Genomic DNA, 17406 nt, shown 5'->3' with positions numbered 1-17406 from the left:
TGGCCTTACCTGACATGCTGTTGCAGCGAAAGTGGGCATGGCCGACGGGAACGTGGGCGTGGTGGGGAGCTTTGCCCTGCGCGGTCTGTGCGAGAGAAGGGAGAGAATTGGAAAGAGAGGGGGAGAGAGAAAAAGAGATAGGAAAGAGCTAAAGAGAGGGGAAAGTGCAGAAGAAATGGGGGAGACAGAGCAAAAGAGAGGGGAGAGAGAGGGCAATAGAGAGGGGAGAGAGAGGGCAATAGAGAGGGGGAGAGAGTAAAAGAGGGATTTAGAGACAGCAAAAGAGAGGGGGGAGAGAGGGGGAGAGAGAGAGAGAGAGAGCAAAAGAGAGGGGGAAAGAGAGAGCAGTAGAGAGGGGGATAGAGAGAGCAAAAGAGAGGGATGGAGAGTGAGAGAAAAAAAAGGAGAGACAGAGCAAAAGAAGGGGGAGTGAGAAGAGGGCGGGAGAGAGAGAGCAAAAGAAAGGGGGAGAGAGTGCAAAAGAGGGGGAGAGAGAGTGCAAAAGAGAGGGGGAGAGAGCGCGCAAAAGAGGGGGAGAGAGCGTGTGCAAAAGAGAGGGGGAGAGAGCATGCAAAAGAGAGGGGGGAGAGAGAGAGCGCAAGAGAGAGGGGGAGAGAGAGAGCGCAAGAGAGGGGGAGAGAGAGAGAGCGCAAAAGAGGGGGAGAAAGCGCAAAAGAGAGGGGGAGAGAGCGCAAAAGAGAGGGGGGAGAGAGCGCAAAAGAAAGGGGGGAGAGAGCGCAAAAGAAAGGGGGGAGAGAGCGCAAAAGAGAGGGGGGAGAGAGCGCAAAAGAGAGGGGGGAGAGAGCGCAAAAGAGAGGGGGGGAGAGAGCGCAAAAGAGAGGGGGAGAGAGCACAAAAGAGAGGGGGAGAGAGCACAAAAGAGAGGGGGAGAGAGCGCAAAAGAGAGGGGGGGGGAGAGCGCAAAAGAGAGGGGGGAGAGAGCGCAAAAGAGAGGGGGGAGAGAGCGCAAAAGAGAGGGGGGAGAGAGCGCAAAAGAGAGGGGGGGAGAGAGCGCAAAAGAGAGGGGGGAGAGAGCGCAAAAGAGAGGGGGGAGAGAGCGCAAAAGAGAGGGGGAGAGAGAGCACAAAAGAGAGGGGAGAAAGAGCACAAAAGAGAGGGGGAAAGAGCACAAAAGAGAGGTGGAGAGAGAGCAAAAGAGAGGGGAGAGAGCGTAAAAGAGAGGGGGAGAGAGAGAGCACAAAAGAGAGGGGGAGAGAGAGCGCAAAAGAGAGGGGGAGAGAGAGCACAAAAGAGAGGGGGAGAGAGAGCGCAAAAGAGAGGGGGAGAGAGAGCGCAAAAGAGAGGGGGAGAGAAAGCAAAAGAGAGGGGGAGAGAGGAAGCAAAAGAGAGGGGGGAGAGAGGGAGCAAAAAAAAAGAGGGGGAGAGAGAGCAAAAGAGAGGGGGAGAGAGAGCAAAAGAGAGGGGGAGAGAGAGCAAAAGAGAGGGGGAGAGAGGGAGAGAGGGAGCAAAAGAGAGGGGGAGAGAGGGAGCAAAAGAGAGTGGGAGAGAGGGAGTAAAAGAGAGTGGGAGAGAGGGAGCAAAAGAGAGGGGAGAGAGAGAGAGAGCAAAAGAGAGGGAGAGAGAAAGAAAAAGAGGGGGAGAGAGAGAGCAAAAGAGAGGGGGAGAGAGAGAGCAAGAGAGAGGTGGAGTGAGAGAGAGTGAGAGAGAGTGCAAAAGAGAGGGGGAGAGAGAGCACAAAAGAGAGGGGGAGAGAGAGCACAAAAGAGAGGGGGAGAGAGAGCACAAAAGAGAGAGGGAGAGAGAGAGCACAAAAGAGAGAGGGGGAGAGAGAGCACAAAAGAGAGAGGGGGAGAGAGAGCACAAAAGAGAGAGGGGGAGAGAGAGCACAAAAGAGAGGGTGAGAGAGAGCACAAAAGAGAGGGTGAGAGAGAGCACAAAAGAGAGGGGGAGAGAGAGAGCACAAAAGAGAGGAGGAGAGAGAGAGCGCAACGGGTGGGACCGCTGTACTACTGTACTAGTATTTTTATAAATGACTTGGAGTAAGGATTAAATAGCGACATCTCTATTTTTGCAGATGATACTAAGTTAAATAAGGCCCTTAGGTCAGAGCAGGATGAACTTTCGTTACAAAGTGATCTGCAAAAATTAGAAATATGGGCAGGTAAATGGAAAATGATATTTAATACAGGAAAATGCAAGGTTCTACATTTTGGAAGTAAAAATAAGAAGGCAACATATTATTTAGATGGGACAAGACTTAGTCAAACAGAGGAGGAAAGGAATTTGGGAGTAGTAATCGATAACAAGCTAAAGATGGGTGCACAATGCAGGGCAGCGGCTACAAAGGCTAATAAGATACTAGCATGTATTAAAAGAGGGATTGATGCAACGGAAGAAAGCATAATTCTGTCACTATATAAATCCCTGGTAAGACCTCACCTTGAGTATGGAGTGCAGTTCTGGGGACCGATCGCAAAAAAAGATATTGCAGAACTAGAAAAAGTTCAGAGAAGGGCCACAAAGCTAATAAGGGGAATGGAGAATTTAAGCTATGAGGAGAGGCTAGCCAAACTGGGTCTGTTTTCTTTAGCAAAAAGGCGCTTGAGAGGTGACATAATTAATTTATATAAATATATTCAAGGCCCATATACAGAGATGGCAGAAGCTCTGTTTTGTGGAACTCATTACCAAAGGAGGTAGTGAATGCCAATACCCTAGATACATTTAAAAATTGTTTGGATACATTTCTGTTTAGAAACCAAATTCATGGATATGATTACTAGTATTAAATGGGTCACCTTTTAGTGGGATTATTTAAGTTTAACTGGAGCTTTTTGTAAGTATTTTAGATTTGTATAGGTTGAACTTGATGGACTTCGATCTTTTTTCAATCTCATCTACTATGTTCGATATTCTCAGTGCACCAGTATTTTAAATACAGCAGCTGCTCAGAGAGCCAGTGGGGCTTGTATCATGTCAGTAGTTAACAAATTGAGTCATTGCCAGATGGTACAAGCACTTTAGGATTACTGAGCTAGTGCTTTATTTAAAATGTTGGTGCACGGTGCATACTTAAATACACTTTTGTAACCGCTATAACTTTTATTAGAAGCAGCTTTGCTATGACATGTATATTACAAAATACTTATATTCAAAACTGAAATACATCCATGTGGATTCCAATTTTGGCTGAAATGTCCCTTTAAAAGGGGATTGGAAGGTCAAAACTGAAATGTGCATGGCTGTATTTCCACTTTACATAGAAACATTTTTGCAAAATATTTCAGAAAGCTTCTAGTAAAAGTTATTACTGTTTTAGTGGCATAAGCACATATGCTACCTGTGACTAGAGGTTTAGGATACAAACAGCTGGCGGGAGGTGTATTGTGTCAAGTCACTGCTGACTCTCTAAGAAGATGAAGTGTTTACATACTGGTGCACAGCCCTTAAAGCATATGTGCATATGCCGCTGAAAAACAGTAATGACTTTTACTAGAAGCCATTTTGCTAACGGATGTATATAGCAAACATGATTCTATTTAAAATTAAAATGCACCTATGCTCATTTCAGCTTTCACCTTTCATCACTTTATGGGGCACAGTGTAGAATTACAAGGGCAGTGTGCAGGCTGGAATTGCATGGGCACAGTGGTATTACAAGGGTAGTGTACAGCTTAGCATTGCATGGGCATAGGGTAGTATTACAAGGGCAGTATACAGGCTGGCATTGCATGGGCACAGTGTAGTATTACAAGGGCAGTGTACAGCATGGCATCACATGGGCACAGTGTAGTATTACAAGGGCAGTGTATAGCATCGCATCACATGGGCACAGTGTAGTATAAAGGCAGAGTGCAGTCTGGCATAGTATGGGCATAGGGTAGTATTACAAGGGCAGTGTACAGGTTAGCATTGCATGGGCACAGGGTAGTATTACAAGGGAAGTGTACAGCCTGGCATTGCATGGGCACAGTGTAGTATTACAAGGGCAGTGTACAGCATGGCATCACATGGGCACAGTGTAGTATTACAAGGGCAGTGTACAGCCTTGCATCGCATGGGCACAGTGTAGAATAAGGGCAGAGTGCCGCCTGGCATAGTATGGGCACAGTGTAGTATTACAAGGGCAGTAAGCAGGCTTGCATCACATGGGCACAGTGTAGTATTACAAAGGAAGTGTACAGCCTGGCATCACACGGGCATAGTGTAGTATTACAAGGGCAGTGTACAGCCTGGCATTGGATAGGGCACAGAGTAGTATCACAAGGACAGGTGTGCAGCCTGGCATCACATGGGCACAGTGTAGTATTACAAGGACAGTGTATAGCCTGGCATCACATGGGCACAGTGTAGTATTACTAGGACAGTGTGCAGCCTGGCATCAGATGGGCACAGTGTAGTATTAAAAAGGCAGTGTATAGCCTGGCATCACATGGGCACAGTGTAGTATCACAAAGACAGTGTGCAGCTGGCATCACATGGGCCAAGTGTAGTATTACAAGGACAGTGTGCAGCCTGGCATCAGATGGTCACAGTGTAGCATTACAAGGACAGTGTATAGCCTGGCATCACATGGGCACAGTGTAGTATTACAAGGACAGTGTGCAGCCAGGCATCACATGGGCCAAGTGTAGTATTACAAGGACAGTGTGCAGCCTGGCATCAGATGGTCACAGTGTAGTATTACAAGTAGGGTTGCCACCAGTCCCTTAAAATACAGAACACTTATAAGTTACACATGCTGCAGGGTGTGCAGGGAGGAACATGAATAGTGCTGTCCAGAAACACAATACATGTTCCTCCCTGCACAACCTGCAGCATGTGTAACTCATAAGTATCCAGGAAAACATGGCTGAGGTGGCAACCCTAATTACAAGGACAGTGTATAGCCTGGCATCACATGGGCACAGTGTAGTATTACAAGGACAGTGTGCAGCCTGGCATCAGATGGGCACAGTGTAGTATTAAAAAGGCAATGTATAGCCTGGCATCACATGGGCATAGTGTAGTATTACGAGGACAGTGTGCAGCCTGGCATCACATGGGCCCAGTGTAGTATTACAAAGACAGTGTATAGCCTGGCATCACATGGGCATAGTGTAGTATTACGAGGACAGTGTGCAGCCTGGCATCACATGGGCCCAGTGTAGTATTACAAAGACAGTGTATAGCCTGGCATCAGATGGGCACAGTGTAGTATTACAAAGACAGTGTATAGCCTGGCATCACATGGGCCCAGTGTAGTATTACAAGGACAGTGTGCAGCCTGGCATCACATGGGCATAGTGTAGTATTACAAGGACAGTGTGCAGCCTGGCATCACATGGGCACAGTGTAGTATTACGAGGACAGTGTGCAGCCTGGCATCACATGGGCCCAGTGTAGTATTACAAAGACAGTGTATAGCCTGGCATCACATGGGCATAGTGTAGTATTACGAGGACAGTGTGCAGCCTGGCATCACATGGGCCCAGTGTAGTATTACAAAGACAGTGTATAGCCTGGCATCAGATGGGCACAGTGTAGTATTACAAAGACAGTGTATAGCCTGGCATCACATGGGCCCAGTGTAGTATTACAAGGACAGTGTGCAGCCTGGCATCACATGGGCATAGTGTAGTATTACAAGGACAGTGTGCAGCCTGGCATCACATGGGCACAGTGTAGTATTACGAGGACAGTGTGCAGCCTGGCATCACATGGGCACAGTGTAGTATTATAAAGACTAATGAAAAGGGGTTATTACAGCGCCTACACTTATTTTAAGTCACAAGCTCTTAAATAAGTCCCCCTAAAGAACCTAATGTTAAGGAATAGAAACATGTGTAGGAAGCGCCAAAAGGCTTAAAGGGACATTATACACTCATTTTTTCTTTGCATAAATGTTTTGTAGATGATCTATTTATATAGCCCATAAAGTTTTTTTTTTTTTAAAAATGTATAGTTTTGCTTATTTTTAAATAACATTACTCTGATTTTCAGACTCTTAACCAAGCCCCAAAGTTTTATGTGAATACCGTCAGCTACCTTCTCCAGCTTGCTCCTGTTTGTGTAAAGGGTCTTTTCATATGCAAAAGAAGGGGGAGGGTCTTATTTCCCACTTGCAGTGGGCTTTCCAGCTACCTTTTCTACAGAGCTAAACTAAGCGGTTTTAAGTAAGTTTTTAAACAGTTTTATACTGGATTTTTATATCAGTATCTGTGCATCTTATTCTTTATAGTAGCGTCTATTACATGCAGTTATATGAAAATGAGTGTATACTGTCCCTTTAAGTGTAGCCCAGAATTGACAGAAGAACAACTTAGGTTTTGAAAATCCTCTCCACTGGCAGCAGCGGCTACACTGAGCATTTCTAAGTGCTAATTTTACAAGAAAACAATCTCAACGTTCCGAAGCAATTACACTGTTAGAATCGAAGATGAATGCCTTGAAATATATTCGTATCAAGGGGGAACCATTTCCCAGGACCCCTTTGTTTTTCCAGCAGAACTTTTTGCTCCGGGGGTTCAACTGTGGTTTGCAAGGTTATGGTCGAAGGTTCAAGTCCCAATTGATTACAGAAAAGTGGAATATCTGAGGGGCCAGAACAAATTATCCTTTTGTTGTCACGGATAACTGAAAGTTGTAATGAGAACGCCTCTCTATATGGTTTATGCCTAGCACAATTTAGCATCACATCATTGGATTGCTTTTGGATTCATCTTTTTATTTTTGCATTGTTATTTTTACTTTTATTATTTTTTTATAGTCAATACTCACGGGGAGAGGAATTCTACACAATTGCTGAGTGTCTGTTTGAGCACCATGATCACAGACATCTGGATAAACAGATCGGTGATGCATCCACTGGGGTGGCACTACAAGAAAAAGAGAGTTACAAACCCTGACCACCAGCCTCAGCCCAGACACACATCAGATATACACTCACCTCCTCTAACCGCCACTCCCCTGCAATACGCACATAGTTACCAGGGTACCCATTAATTCTGCAGGGACGAGAATTCATTATCAGTTGTATATCGTGCTTTTTGTTTTCTTCATTACAATCTCATACACTGTGCTTCTAGATTTCACCACAGAAACTTTTTATTAGAAACATATAGATTTTCACAGCAGATAACCATAGGCCCAGCAAGTCTGCCCAATATTTCCTAAAAGTATAAACTTATCTAGTACATAGGATAGCCTTATGCTTATCCCAGGCATTAATTAGTACATAGGATAGCCTTATACTTATCCCAGGCATTAATTAGTACATAGGATAGCCGTATGCTTATCCCAGGCATTAATTAGTACATAGGATAGCCTTATGCTTATCCCAGGCATTAATTAGTACATAGGATAGCCTTATGCTTATCCCAGGCATTAATTAGTACATAGGATAGCCTTATGCTTATCCCAGGCATTAATTAGTACATAGGATAGCCTTATGCTTATCCCAGGCATTAATTAGTACATAGGATAGCCTTATGCTTATCCCAGGCATTAATTAGTACATAGGATAGCCTTATACTTATCCCAGGCATTAATTAGTACATAGGATAGCCTTATGCTTATCCCAGGCATTAATTAGTACATAGGATAGCCATATGCTTATACCAGGCATTAATTAGTATGTAGAATAGCCTTATGCTTATCCCAGACATTAATTAGTACATAGGATACCATTATGCTTATCCCAGGAGTTAATTAGTATGTAGGACTATCACTATCAACTAATAAGTATCAGTAGGAATGTCACTATCAGCTAATAGACATCAGTAGGAATGTCACTATCAGCTAATAAAGATCAGTAGGAATGTCACTATCAGCTAATAAGGATCAGTAGGAATGTCACTATCTGCTAATAAGGATCAGTAGGAATGTCAATATTAGCTAATAGAGATCAGTAGGAATGTCACTATCAGCTAATAGATATCAGAAGGAATGTCATTATCAGCTAATAGTCATCAGTAGGAATGTCACTATCAGCTAATAGACATTATTAGGAATGTCAATATCAGCTAATAGACATCAGTAGAAATGTCACTATCAGCTAATAAAGATCAGTAGGAATGTCACTATCAGCTAATAAGTATCAGTAGGAATGTCACTATCAGCTAATAAAGATCAGTAGGAATGTCACTATCAGTTAATAGACATCAGTAGAAATGTCACTATCAGTTAATAGACATCAGTATGAATCACTATCAGCTAATAGACATCAGTAGAAATGTCACTATCAGCTAATAGAGATCAGTAGGAATGTCACTATCAGCTAATAGACATCAGTAGGAATGTCACTATCAGCTAATAAAGATCAGTAGGAATGTCACTATCTGCTAATAAGGATCAGTAGGAATGTCACTATCATCTAATAAGTATCAGTAGGAATGTCAATATTAGCTAATAGAGATCAGTAGGAATGTCACTATCAGCTAATACAGTGATTTTTAACCTTTTCTTTGCCGTGGCACACTTTTTTACATTAAAAAATCCTGTGGCACACCACCATCCCAAAATTTTAAAAAAATCACACATTGTAGCCGAATACAGCATATATATATATACATATACACACAAACACACACATACTGTATGTATTGTGCTGTTATGCCATGCCTCCTACAAACTACCCCTGCACTGGGAGTAAAAAACAAGCAAAGTTTTAAAAATATGTCAAACTGTTGTCAGTCTGCCGTGGCACACCTGAGGATCTCTCACGGCACACTAGTGTGCCACGGCACACTGGTTGAAAAACACTGAGCTAATAGATATCAGTAGGAATGTCATTATCAGCTAATAGACATCAGTAGGAATGTCACTATCAGCTAATAGACATTATTAGGAATGTCAATATCAGCTAATAGACATCAGTAGAAATGTCACTATCAGCAAATAAAGATCAGTAGGAATGTCACTATCAGCTAATAAGTATCAGTAGGAATGTCACTATCAGCTAATAAAGATCAGTAGGAATGTCACTATCAGTTAATAGACATCAGTAGAAATGTCACTATCAGTTAATAAACATCAGTAGGAATGTCACTCAGCTAATAGAGATCAGTAGGAATGTCACTATCAGCTAATAAAGATCAGTAGGAATGTCACTATCAGCTAATAAACAAGTAGAAATGTCACTAGAAACTAATAAACATCAGTAGGAATGTCACTATCAGCTAATGATTATCAGTAGGAATGTCGCTATCAGCTAATAAGGATCAGTAGGAATGTCACTATCAGCTAATAAACATCAGTATGAATCACTATCAGCCAATAAACATCAGTAGAAATGTCACTATCAGCTAATAAAGATCAGTAGGAATGTCACTATCAGCTAATAGACATCAGTAGCAATGTCACTATCAGCTAATAAAGATCAGTAGGAATGTCACTATCAGCTAATAAAGATCAGTAGGAATGTCACTATCAGCTAATAAACATTAGTAGGAATGTCACTATCAGCTAATAAACATCAGTAGGAATGTCGCTATCAGCTAATAAGGATCAGTAGGAATGTCACTATCAGCTAATAGACATCAGTATGAATCACTATCAGCTAATAGACATCAGTAGAAATGTCACTATCAGCTAATAGAGATCAGTAGGAATGTCACTATCAGCTAATAAACATCAGTAGCAATGTCACTATCAGCTAATAAAGATCAGTAGGAATGTCACTATCAGCTAATAATCATCAGTAGGAATGTCACTATTGGCTAATAGAGATCAGTAGGAATGTCATCAGCTAATAAACCTCAGTGAGAACTACACAACTGCAATTAATATATTTTTAAATGTAAATAGATTTAACGTATTTTAGTATTTTTAAATGCTGCTTTGTCATTCGAATTATGGAAAATATTTAAAGGGACATGAAACCCAATTTTTTTCTTTCGTGATTTAGAAAGATTATGTGATTTTAAACAACTTTACAGATTGATTCCTTCTCTTGTAATCCTTTGCTGAAAGGTTTATCTAGGTAAGCTCAGGAGCAACAAAGAACCTAGGTTCTAGCTGCTGATTGGTGGCTGTATATATTTACTGATTGTCATTGACTCACCCATGTGTTCAGTTAGAAACTAGTAGTGCATTGCTGCTCCTTCAACAAATGATACCAAGAGAATGAAGCAAACTTGATAATAGAAGTAAACTGGACAATTGTTTAAAATTATACGTTCTATCTAAATCATGAAAGTAGGAATGTCACTATCAGCTAATAAACATCAGTATGAATCACTATCAGCTAATAAACATCAGTAGAAATGTCACTATCAGCTAATAGAGATCAGTAGGAATGTCACTATCAGTTAATAGACATCAGTAGGAATGTCACTATCAGCTAATAGACATCAGTAGGAATGTCACTATCAGCTAATAAAGATCAGTAGGAATGTCACTATCAGCTAATAAAGATCAGAAGGAATGTCACTATAAGCTAAAAAGTATCAGTAGGAATGTCACTATCAGCTAATAGACATCAGTAGGAATGTCACTATCAGCTAATAAGTATCAGTAGGAATGTCACTATCAGCTAATAAAGATCAGTAGGAATGTCACTTTCAGCTAAGATCAGTAGGAATGTCACCATCAGCTAATAAGGATCAGTAGGAATGTCACTATTAGCTAATAAAGATCAGTAGGAATGTCACCATCAGCTAATAAGGATCAGTAGGAATGTCACTATCAGCTAATAAACATCAGTAGCAATGTCACTATCAGCTAATAAAGATCAGTAGGAATGTCACTATCAGCTAATAATCATCAGTAGGAATGTCACTATTGGCTAATAGAGATCAGTAGGAATGTCATCAGCTAATAAACCTCAGTGAGAACTACACAACTGCAATTAATATATTTTTAAATGTAAATAGATTTAACGTATTTTAGTATTTTTAAATGCTGCTTTGTCATTCGAATTATGGAAAATATTTAAAGGGACATGAAACCCAATTTTTTTCTTTCGTGATTTAGAAAGATTATGTGATTTTAAACAACTTTACAGATTGATTCCTTCTCTTGTAATCCTTTGCTGAAAGGTTTATCTAGGTAAGCTCAGGAGCAACAAAGAACCTAGGTTCTAGCTGCTGATTGGTGGCTGTATATATTTACTGATTGTCATTGACTCACCCATGTGTTCAGTTAGAAACTAGTAGTGCATTGCTGCTCCTTCAACAAATGATACCAAGAGAATGAAGCAAACTTGATAATAGAAGTAAACTGGACAATTGTTTAAAATTATACGTTCTATCTAAATCATGAAAGTAGGAATGTCACTATCAGCTAATAAACATCAGTATGAATCACTATCAGCTAATAAACATCAGTAGAAATGTCACTATCAGCTAATAGAGATCAGTAGGAATGTCACTATCAGTTAATAGACATCAGTAGGAATGTCACTATCAGCTAATAGACATCAGTAGGAATGTCACTATCAGCTAATAAAGATCAGTAGGAATGTCACTATCAGCTAATAAAGATCAGAAGGAATGTCACTATCAGCTAAAAAGTATCAGTAGGAATGTCACTATCAGCTAATAGACATCAGTAGGAATGTCACTATCAGCTAATAAGTATCAGTAGGAATGTCACTATCAGCTAATAAAGATCAGTAGGAATGTCACTATCAGCTAATAAAGATCAGTAGGAATGTCACTTTCAGCTAAGATCAGTAGGAATGTCACCATCAGCTAATAAGGATCAGTAGGAATGTCACTATTAGCTAATAAAGATCAGTAGGAATGTCACCATCAGCTAATAAGGATCAGTAGGAATGTCACTATCAGCTAATAGACATCAGTAGGAATGTCACTATCAGCTAACATCAGTAGGAATGTCACTATCAGCTAATAGACATCAGTAGGAATGTCACTATCCGCTAATAAAGATCAGTAGGAATGCCACTATCAGCTAATAGAGATCAGTAGGAATACCCCTATCAGCTAATAAGTATCAGTAGAAATGTCCCTATCAGCTAATAAACATCAGTAGGAATGTCCCTATCAGCTAATAAACATCAGTAGGAATGTCACTATCAGCTAATAGAGATCAGTAGGAATATCCCTATCAGCTAATAAGCATCAGTAGAAATGTCACTATCAGCTAATAACCATCAGTAGGAATGCAACCAGTGGCGTAGCGTGGGGGGGGGGGGCAACAGGGGCGGTTGCCCCGGGCGCATAATTCTGGGGGGCGCTTTCAGCCTCAACTTAGCAAAGGGAAGAAGGGAGGCTAAAAATTCTGACAGGCCCCCAGCTGTGTTCTGCGACCCGTCAGGAATGTGGTGATGCCGCGACTAAGGTAAGGTGTCAGGACCAGACTTACTTATAGCCCTGTTTTTGCCTGATACTAGCAACACGCAAAATGCAGCTTAATTACGGTTCTATTATTACCCAACAAGTAAGTTCCCTTCCAACAAAGGACCCAGAGCCATAATGCCATGCATTGCCTGGGGCACTTTTTAAGGATCTCTAAGCAGAGGTGGGGGGAGGAATCCTTAAAAAGTGCAATAAATCTCTTTCAAACCCGTGGCACTGGTGGCAGCATGGCTGGGCTCTGCATTTCTGTTAACCCCAGTTACCTAGTTAGTGGGATGGTGGGGTGATCAGAGACCATACTTTCATGTTTGACCGGATTCTGATTACAACTTACGCCATCTTTTCCTTGCACAAAAAAAAGTATATTTGTGACAGTTGACAAAAATGAGACCTTGTTTCCTGTATTTGATTTTTCCCCTCCATGATCTTCCTAGGGCAGAAGTAGATTTAGGGATTTGTGTGCTGTCTGGCACCAGGATTGTGCTGCTCACCAGGCATTTCACTGTGTTTGTCTCCTATCAAAGAAGTCCTATGAATTCACCATCTTGAATCTATATCTAGAAGTGTGGACTTTTACCGATTTTTAGGGTTTGGGTGCTCATTGCCTTTTTCATTTACATTAAATCCACTCTTACTGCATTTAAAGTAAAAAAAAATAACTATAATTTGTGTTAGTAAATAAATTTAACAGCACCCCCCTAAATACCATACACCCTCCCCCCATATATGTATGTAATGCTGGGTTGTCTATCCCATGCCCCTTTTATATTGATTACTTACAATTGTTATATTTATTAAGGTAGAATATATACCCCACTTTTATATGTCATTGGCACCCAAAAGACAGTCTGCCCAGCAGGGACAACCTTATGTAACAGCTGCCAACCTGTGTGTCCCCTTTTCCTCTTTTTAACGACTTACCAAAAACCTATTGCACCACATATACAATATGTGTTGCTGAAATGTGGGGGTGGGTGCACCCTGTGGTCTGCAGTATTTGTACCATGAAGTTTTACAGCTCAGGACATGTCACCACCAGATGGGGGTTAAGGGGGCTTTCCCCATATGTAAAACGAGAATAAATCTTAAAATTTAATATTGTATATATTTGCCCAGCTCTGGAGAGCTGCAGACAGGGTTTGATCACAGGGGGATAGCACATAATGCGTGCAGGCTTCACCCACTGCCTCTTGTATTGCCAATATATTATTTTCATGGCTTTATTTGTAAGGCGCTACTGATTAGCAGCTGCTTATGACAAGGGACATATTTTGGGGATATGGGTATCATCAGCAATAACTGTTAGTTATCCAGTAAAGATGGTTAAGGGAGCATTTTGTGGGAGAGGAGACAGTGTCCCTTGCTTTATGTGATCTACCAGGCTTGGGTCTTTGCTTGGTTTGTCCCAAATGTAAGAAGAAGCAGCATATCTAAAATGGGTTGGGGGGCGCAATACTTGCCTTGCCCTGGGCGCTGACAACCCACGCTACGCCACTGAATGCAACTATCAGCTAATAACCATCAGTAGGAATGTCACTATCAGCTAATAAGCATCAGTAGAAATGTCACTATCAGCTAATAAGCATCAGTAGGATTGTCACTATCAGCTAATAAGCATCAGTAGGATTGTCACTACCAGCTAATAATCAGTAGGAATGTCACCATCAGCTAATAAACATCAGTAGGAATGTCACCATCAGCTAATGAGTATCAGTAGGATTGTCACTATCAGCTAATAAACATCAGTAGGAATGTCACTATCGGCTAATAGAGATCAGTAGGAATGTCACTATCAGCTAATAAGGATCAGTAGGAATGTCACTATCAGCTAATAAAGATCAGTAGGAATGTCACTATCATCTAATAGACATCAGTAGGAATGTCACCATCAGCTAATAAGGATCAGTAGGAATGTCACTATCAGCTAATAAGGATCAGTAGGAATGTCACTATCAGCTAATAAGGATCAGTAGGAATGTCACTATCAGCTAACATCAATAGGAATGTCACCATCAGCTAATAAGGATCAGTAGGAATGTCACTATCAGCTAATAAATATCAGTAGGAATATCACTATCAGCTAATAAGGATCAGTAGGAATGTCACTATCAGCTAATAAGCATCAGTAGGAATGTCACTATCAGCTAACATCAGTAGGAATGTCACTATCAGCTAATAGAGATCAGTAGGAATATCACTATCAGCTAATAAGTATCAGTAGGAATGTCACTATCAGCTAATAAGCATCAGTAGGAATGTCATTATTAGCTAATGAGTATCAGTAGGAATGTCACTATCAGCTAATAAGCATCAGTAGGATCGTCACTATCAGCTAAAACATCAGTAGGAATGTCACTATCAGCTAATAGAGATCAGTAGGAATGTCACTATCAGCTAAAACATCAGTAGGAATGTCACTATCAGCTAATAGAGATCAGTAGGAATGTCACCATCAGCTAATGAGTATCAGTAGGAATGTCACTATCAGCTAATAAACATCAGTAGGAATGTCACTATCAGCTAATAAACATCAGTAGGAATGTCACTATCGGCTAATAGAGATCAGTAGGAATGTCACTATCAGCTAATAAGCATCAGTAGGATCGTCACTATCAGCTAAAACATCAGTAGGAATGTCACTATCAGCTAATAGAGATCAGTAGGAATGTCACCATCAGCTAATAAGGATCAGTAGGAATGTCACCATCAGCTAATGAGTATCAGTAGGAATGTCACTATCAGCTAATAAGCATCAGTAGGATCGTCACTATCAGCTAAAACATCAGTAGGAATGTCACTATCAGCTAATAGAGATCAGTAGGAATGTCACCATCAGCTAATAAGGATCAGTAGGAATGTCACCATCAGCTAATGAGTATCAGTAGGAATGTCACTATCAGCTAATAAACATCAGTAGGATCGTCACTATCAGCTAATAATCATCAGTAGGAATGTCACTATAGGCTAATAGAGATCAGTAGGAATGTCACTATCAGCTAATAAACATCAGCGAGAACTACACAACGGCAATTAATATATTTTTAAATGTAAATAGATTTAACGTATTTTAGTATTTTTAAATGCTGCTTTGTCATTCGAATTATGGGCAATATTTAAAGGGACATGAAACCCAATTTTTTTCTTTTGTGATTTAGAAAGATTATGTGATTTTAAACAACTTTACAGATTGATTCCTTCTCTTGTAATCCTTTGCTGAAAGGTTTATCTAGGTAAGCTCAGGAGCAACAAAGAACCTAGGTTCTAGCTGCTGATTGGTGGCTGAATATATATACTGATTGTCAATGGCTCACTCATGTGTTCAGTTAGAAACTAGTAGTGCATTGCTGCTCCTTCAACAAATGATACCAAGATAATGAAGCAAACTTTATATCAGAAGTAAACTGGACCGTTGTTTAAAATTATACGTTCTATCTAAATCATGAAAGAAAAAAATTGTTTTTTTATGTTCCTTTAAGTACAATGATCATTGAGCATGGCCCTGCAACATTAGGCATAACCATGACATTATATTATATGCTAAGCTGTGCAACAAGTAACAGGTTTTTACCGTCCCAAAAAGAATGCCACATAGAACAAAGAGGAGAAGTGTGTGACAAACTGAAACGTGAAGACCTTGACGGTAAAGCTGTTCTCGCGATCTGTAAATGTTCGAGGCTTCTCTGTGGAAAGAGACAGAATAAGTCTTGTAACACACAGACAGTGTAACCTCATCTCCGCTACACAACATTACAGCTATCTGCTCTCTCTGTTACACACATTATATGCAAATCCTGTCCCTGTACGTCATTACCTACTCTGTCCTCACAACTAAACCTTTAAGATATCAAAGAACACCAAACTCTTGTTATACATATGCACAGTATCTATTGGCGATTAAACACTGCATGGCTAAAGATCTGCATACACACTAACGGCTAGATTTAGAGTTCTGCGGCCAAAGGGGTGCGTTAGCTACGCTGGCTTTTTTTCTCCCGCAACTTTTAAATACCGCTGGTATTTAGAGTTCACAGAAGGGCTGCGTTAGGCTCCAAAAAGGGAGCGTAGAGCATATTTACCGCCACTGCAACTCTAAATTCCAGCGGTGCTTACGGACGCGGCCAGCTTCAAAAACGTGCTTGTGCACGATTCCCCCATAGGAAACAATGGGGCTGTTTGAGCTGAAAAAAAACCTAACACCTGCTAACCTCCTAACGCAGCTACATTGTTTCCTATGGGGAACACTTCCTATGTCTGCACCTAACACCCTAACATGTACCCCGAGTCTAAACACCCCTAACCTTACACTTATTAACCCCTAATCTGCCGCCCCCGCTATCGCTGACCCCTGAATATTATTATTAACCCCTAATCTGCCGCTCCGTACACCGCCGCAACCTACATTATCCCTATGAACCCCTAATCTGCTGCCCCTAACACCGCCGACCCCTATATTATATTTATTAACCCCTAATCTGCCGCCCCCAACGTCGCCTCCACCTACCTACATTTATTAACCCCTAATCTGCCGACCGGATCTCGCCGCTACTATAATAAAATGTATTAACCCCTAATCCGCCTCACTCCCGCCTCAATAACCCTATAATAAATAGTATTAACCCCTAATCTGCCGACCGGAGTTCACCACTACTCTAATAAATTTTTTAACCCCTAAAGCTAATTCTAACCCTAACACCCCCCTAAGTTAAATATAATTTTGTTCTAACGAAATAAATTAACTCTTATTAAATAAATTATTCATATTTAAATCTAAATACTTACCTGTAAAATAAACCCTAATATAGCTACAATATAAATTATAATTATATTGTAGCTATTTTAGGATTAATATTTATTTTACAGGCAACTTTGTATTTATTTTAACCAGGTACAATAGCTATTAAATAGTTAATAACTATTTAATAGTTACCTAGTTAAAATAATTACAAATTACCTGTAAAATAAATCCTAACCTAAGTTACAATTAAACCTAACACTACACTATCAATAAATTAATTAAATACAATACCTACAAATGAATACATTTAAATAAACTAACTAAAGTGCAAAAAATAAAAAAAGAACTAAGTTACAAAAAATAAAAAAATATTTACAAACATTAGAAAAATATTACAACAATTTTAAACTA

The 17406-nt window shown here is 40.5% G+C and overlaps 1 protein-coding gene across 2 annotated transcripts in view; it reads right to left on the bottom strand.

Moving 5' to 3' along the window:
• ANO9 (anoctamin 9) overlaps positions 1-17406 on the bottom strand; it is a 233973-nt gene that overhangs the window by 108123 nt on the left and 108444 nt on the right. For both annotated transcript variants that reach the window (XM_053720509.1, XM_053720508.1), the window contains exons 16-18: positions 15829-15940; positions 6890-6947; positions 6721-6818 (exon numbers count right to left, since the gene is read on the bottom strand). In XM_053720509.1, coding sequence (XP_053576484.1) covers positions 6721-6818; positions 6890-6947; positions 15829-15940 — 268 coding nt within the window. The remainder of the gene's footprint in view (positions 1-6720; positions 6819-6889; positions 6948-15828; positions 15941-17406) is intronic.

The sequence above is a fragment of the Bombina bombina genome, chromosome 7, assembly GCF_027579735.1.
Source record: "Bombina bombina isolate aBomBom1 chromosome 7, aBomBom1.pri, whole genome shotgun sequence".
In the NCBI taxonomy this organism is placed as follows: Eukaryota; Metazoa; Chordata; class Amphibia; order Anura; family Bombinatoridae; genus Bombina; species Bombina bombina.
This window is presented reverse-complemented; position numbering and strand designations above follow the sequence as displayed.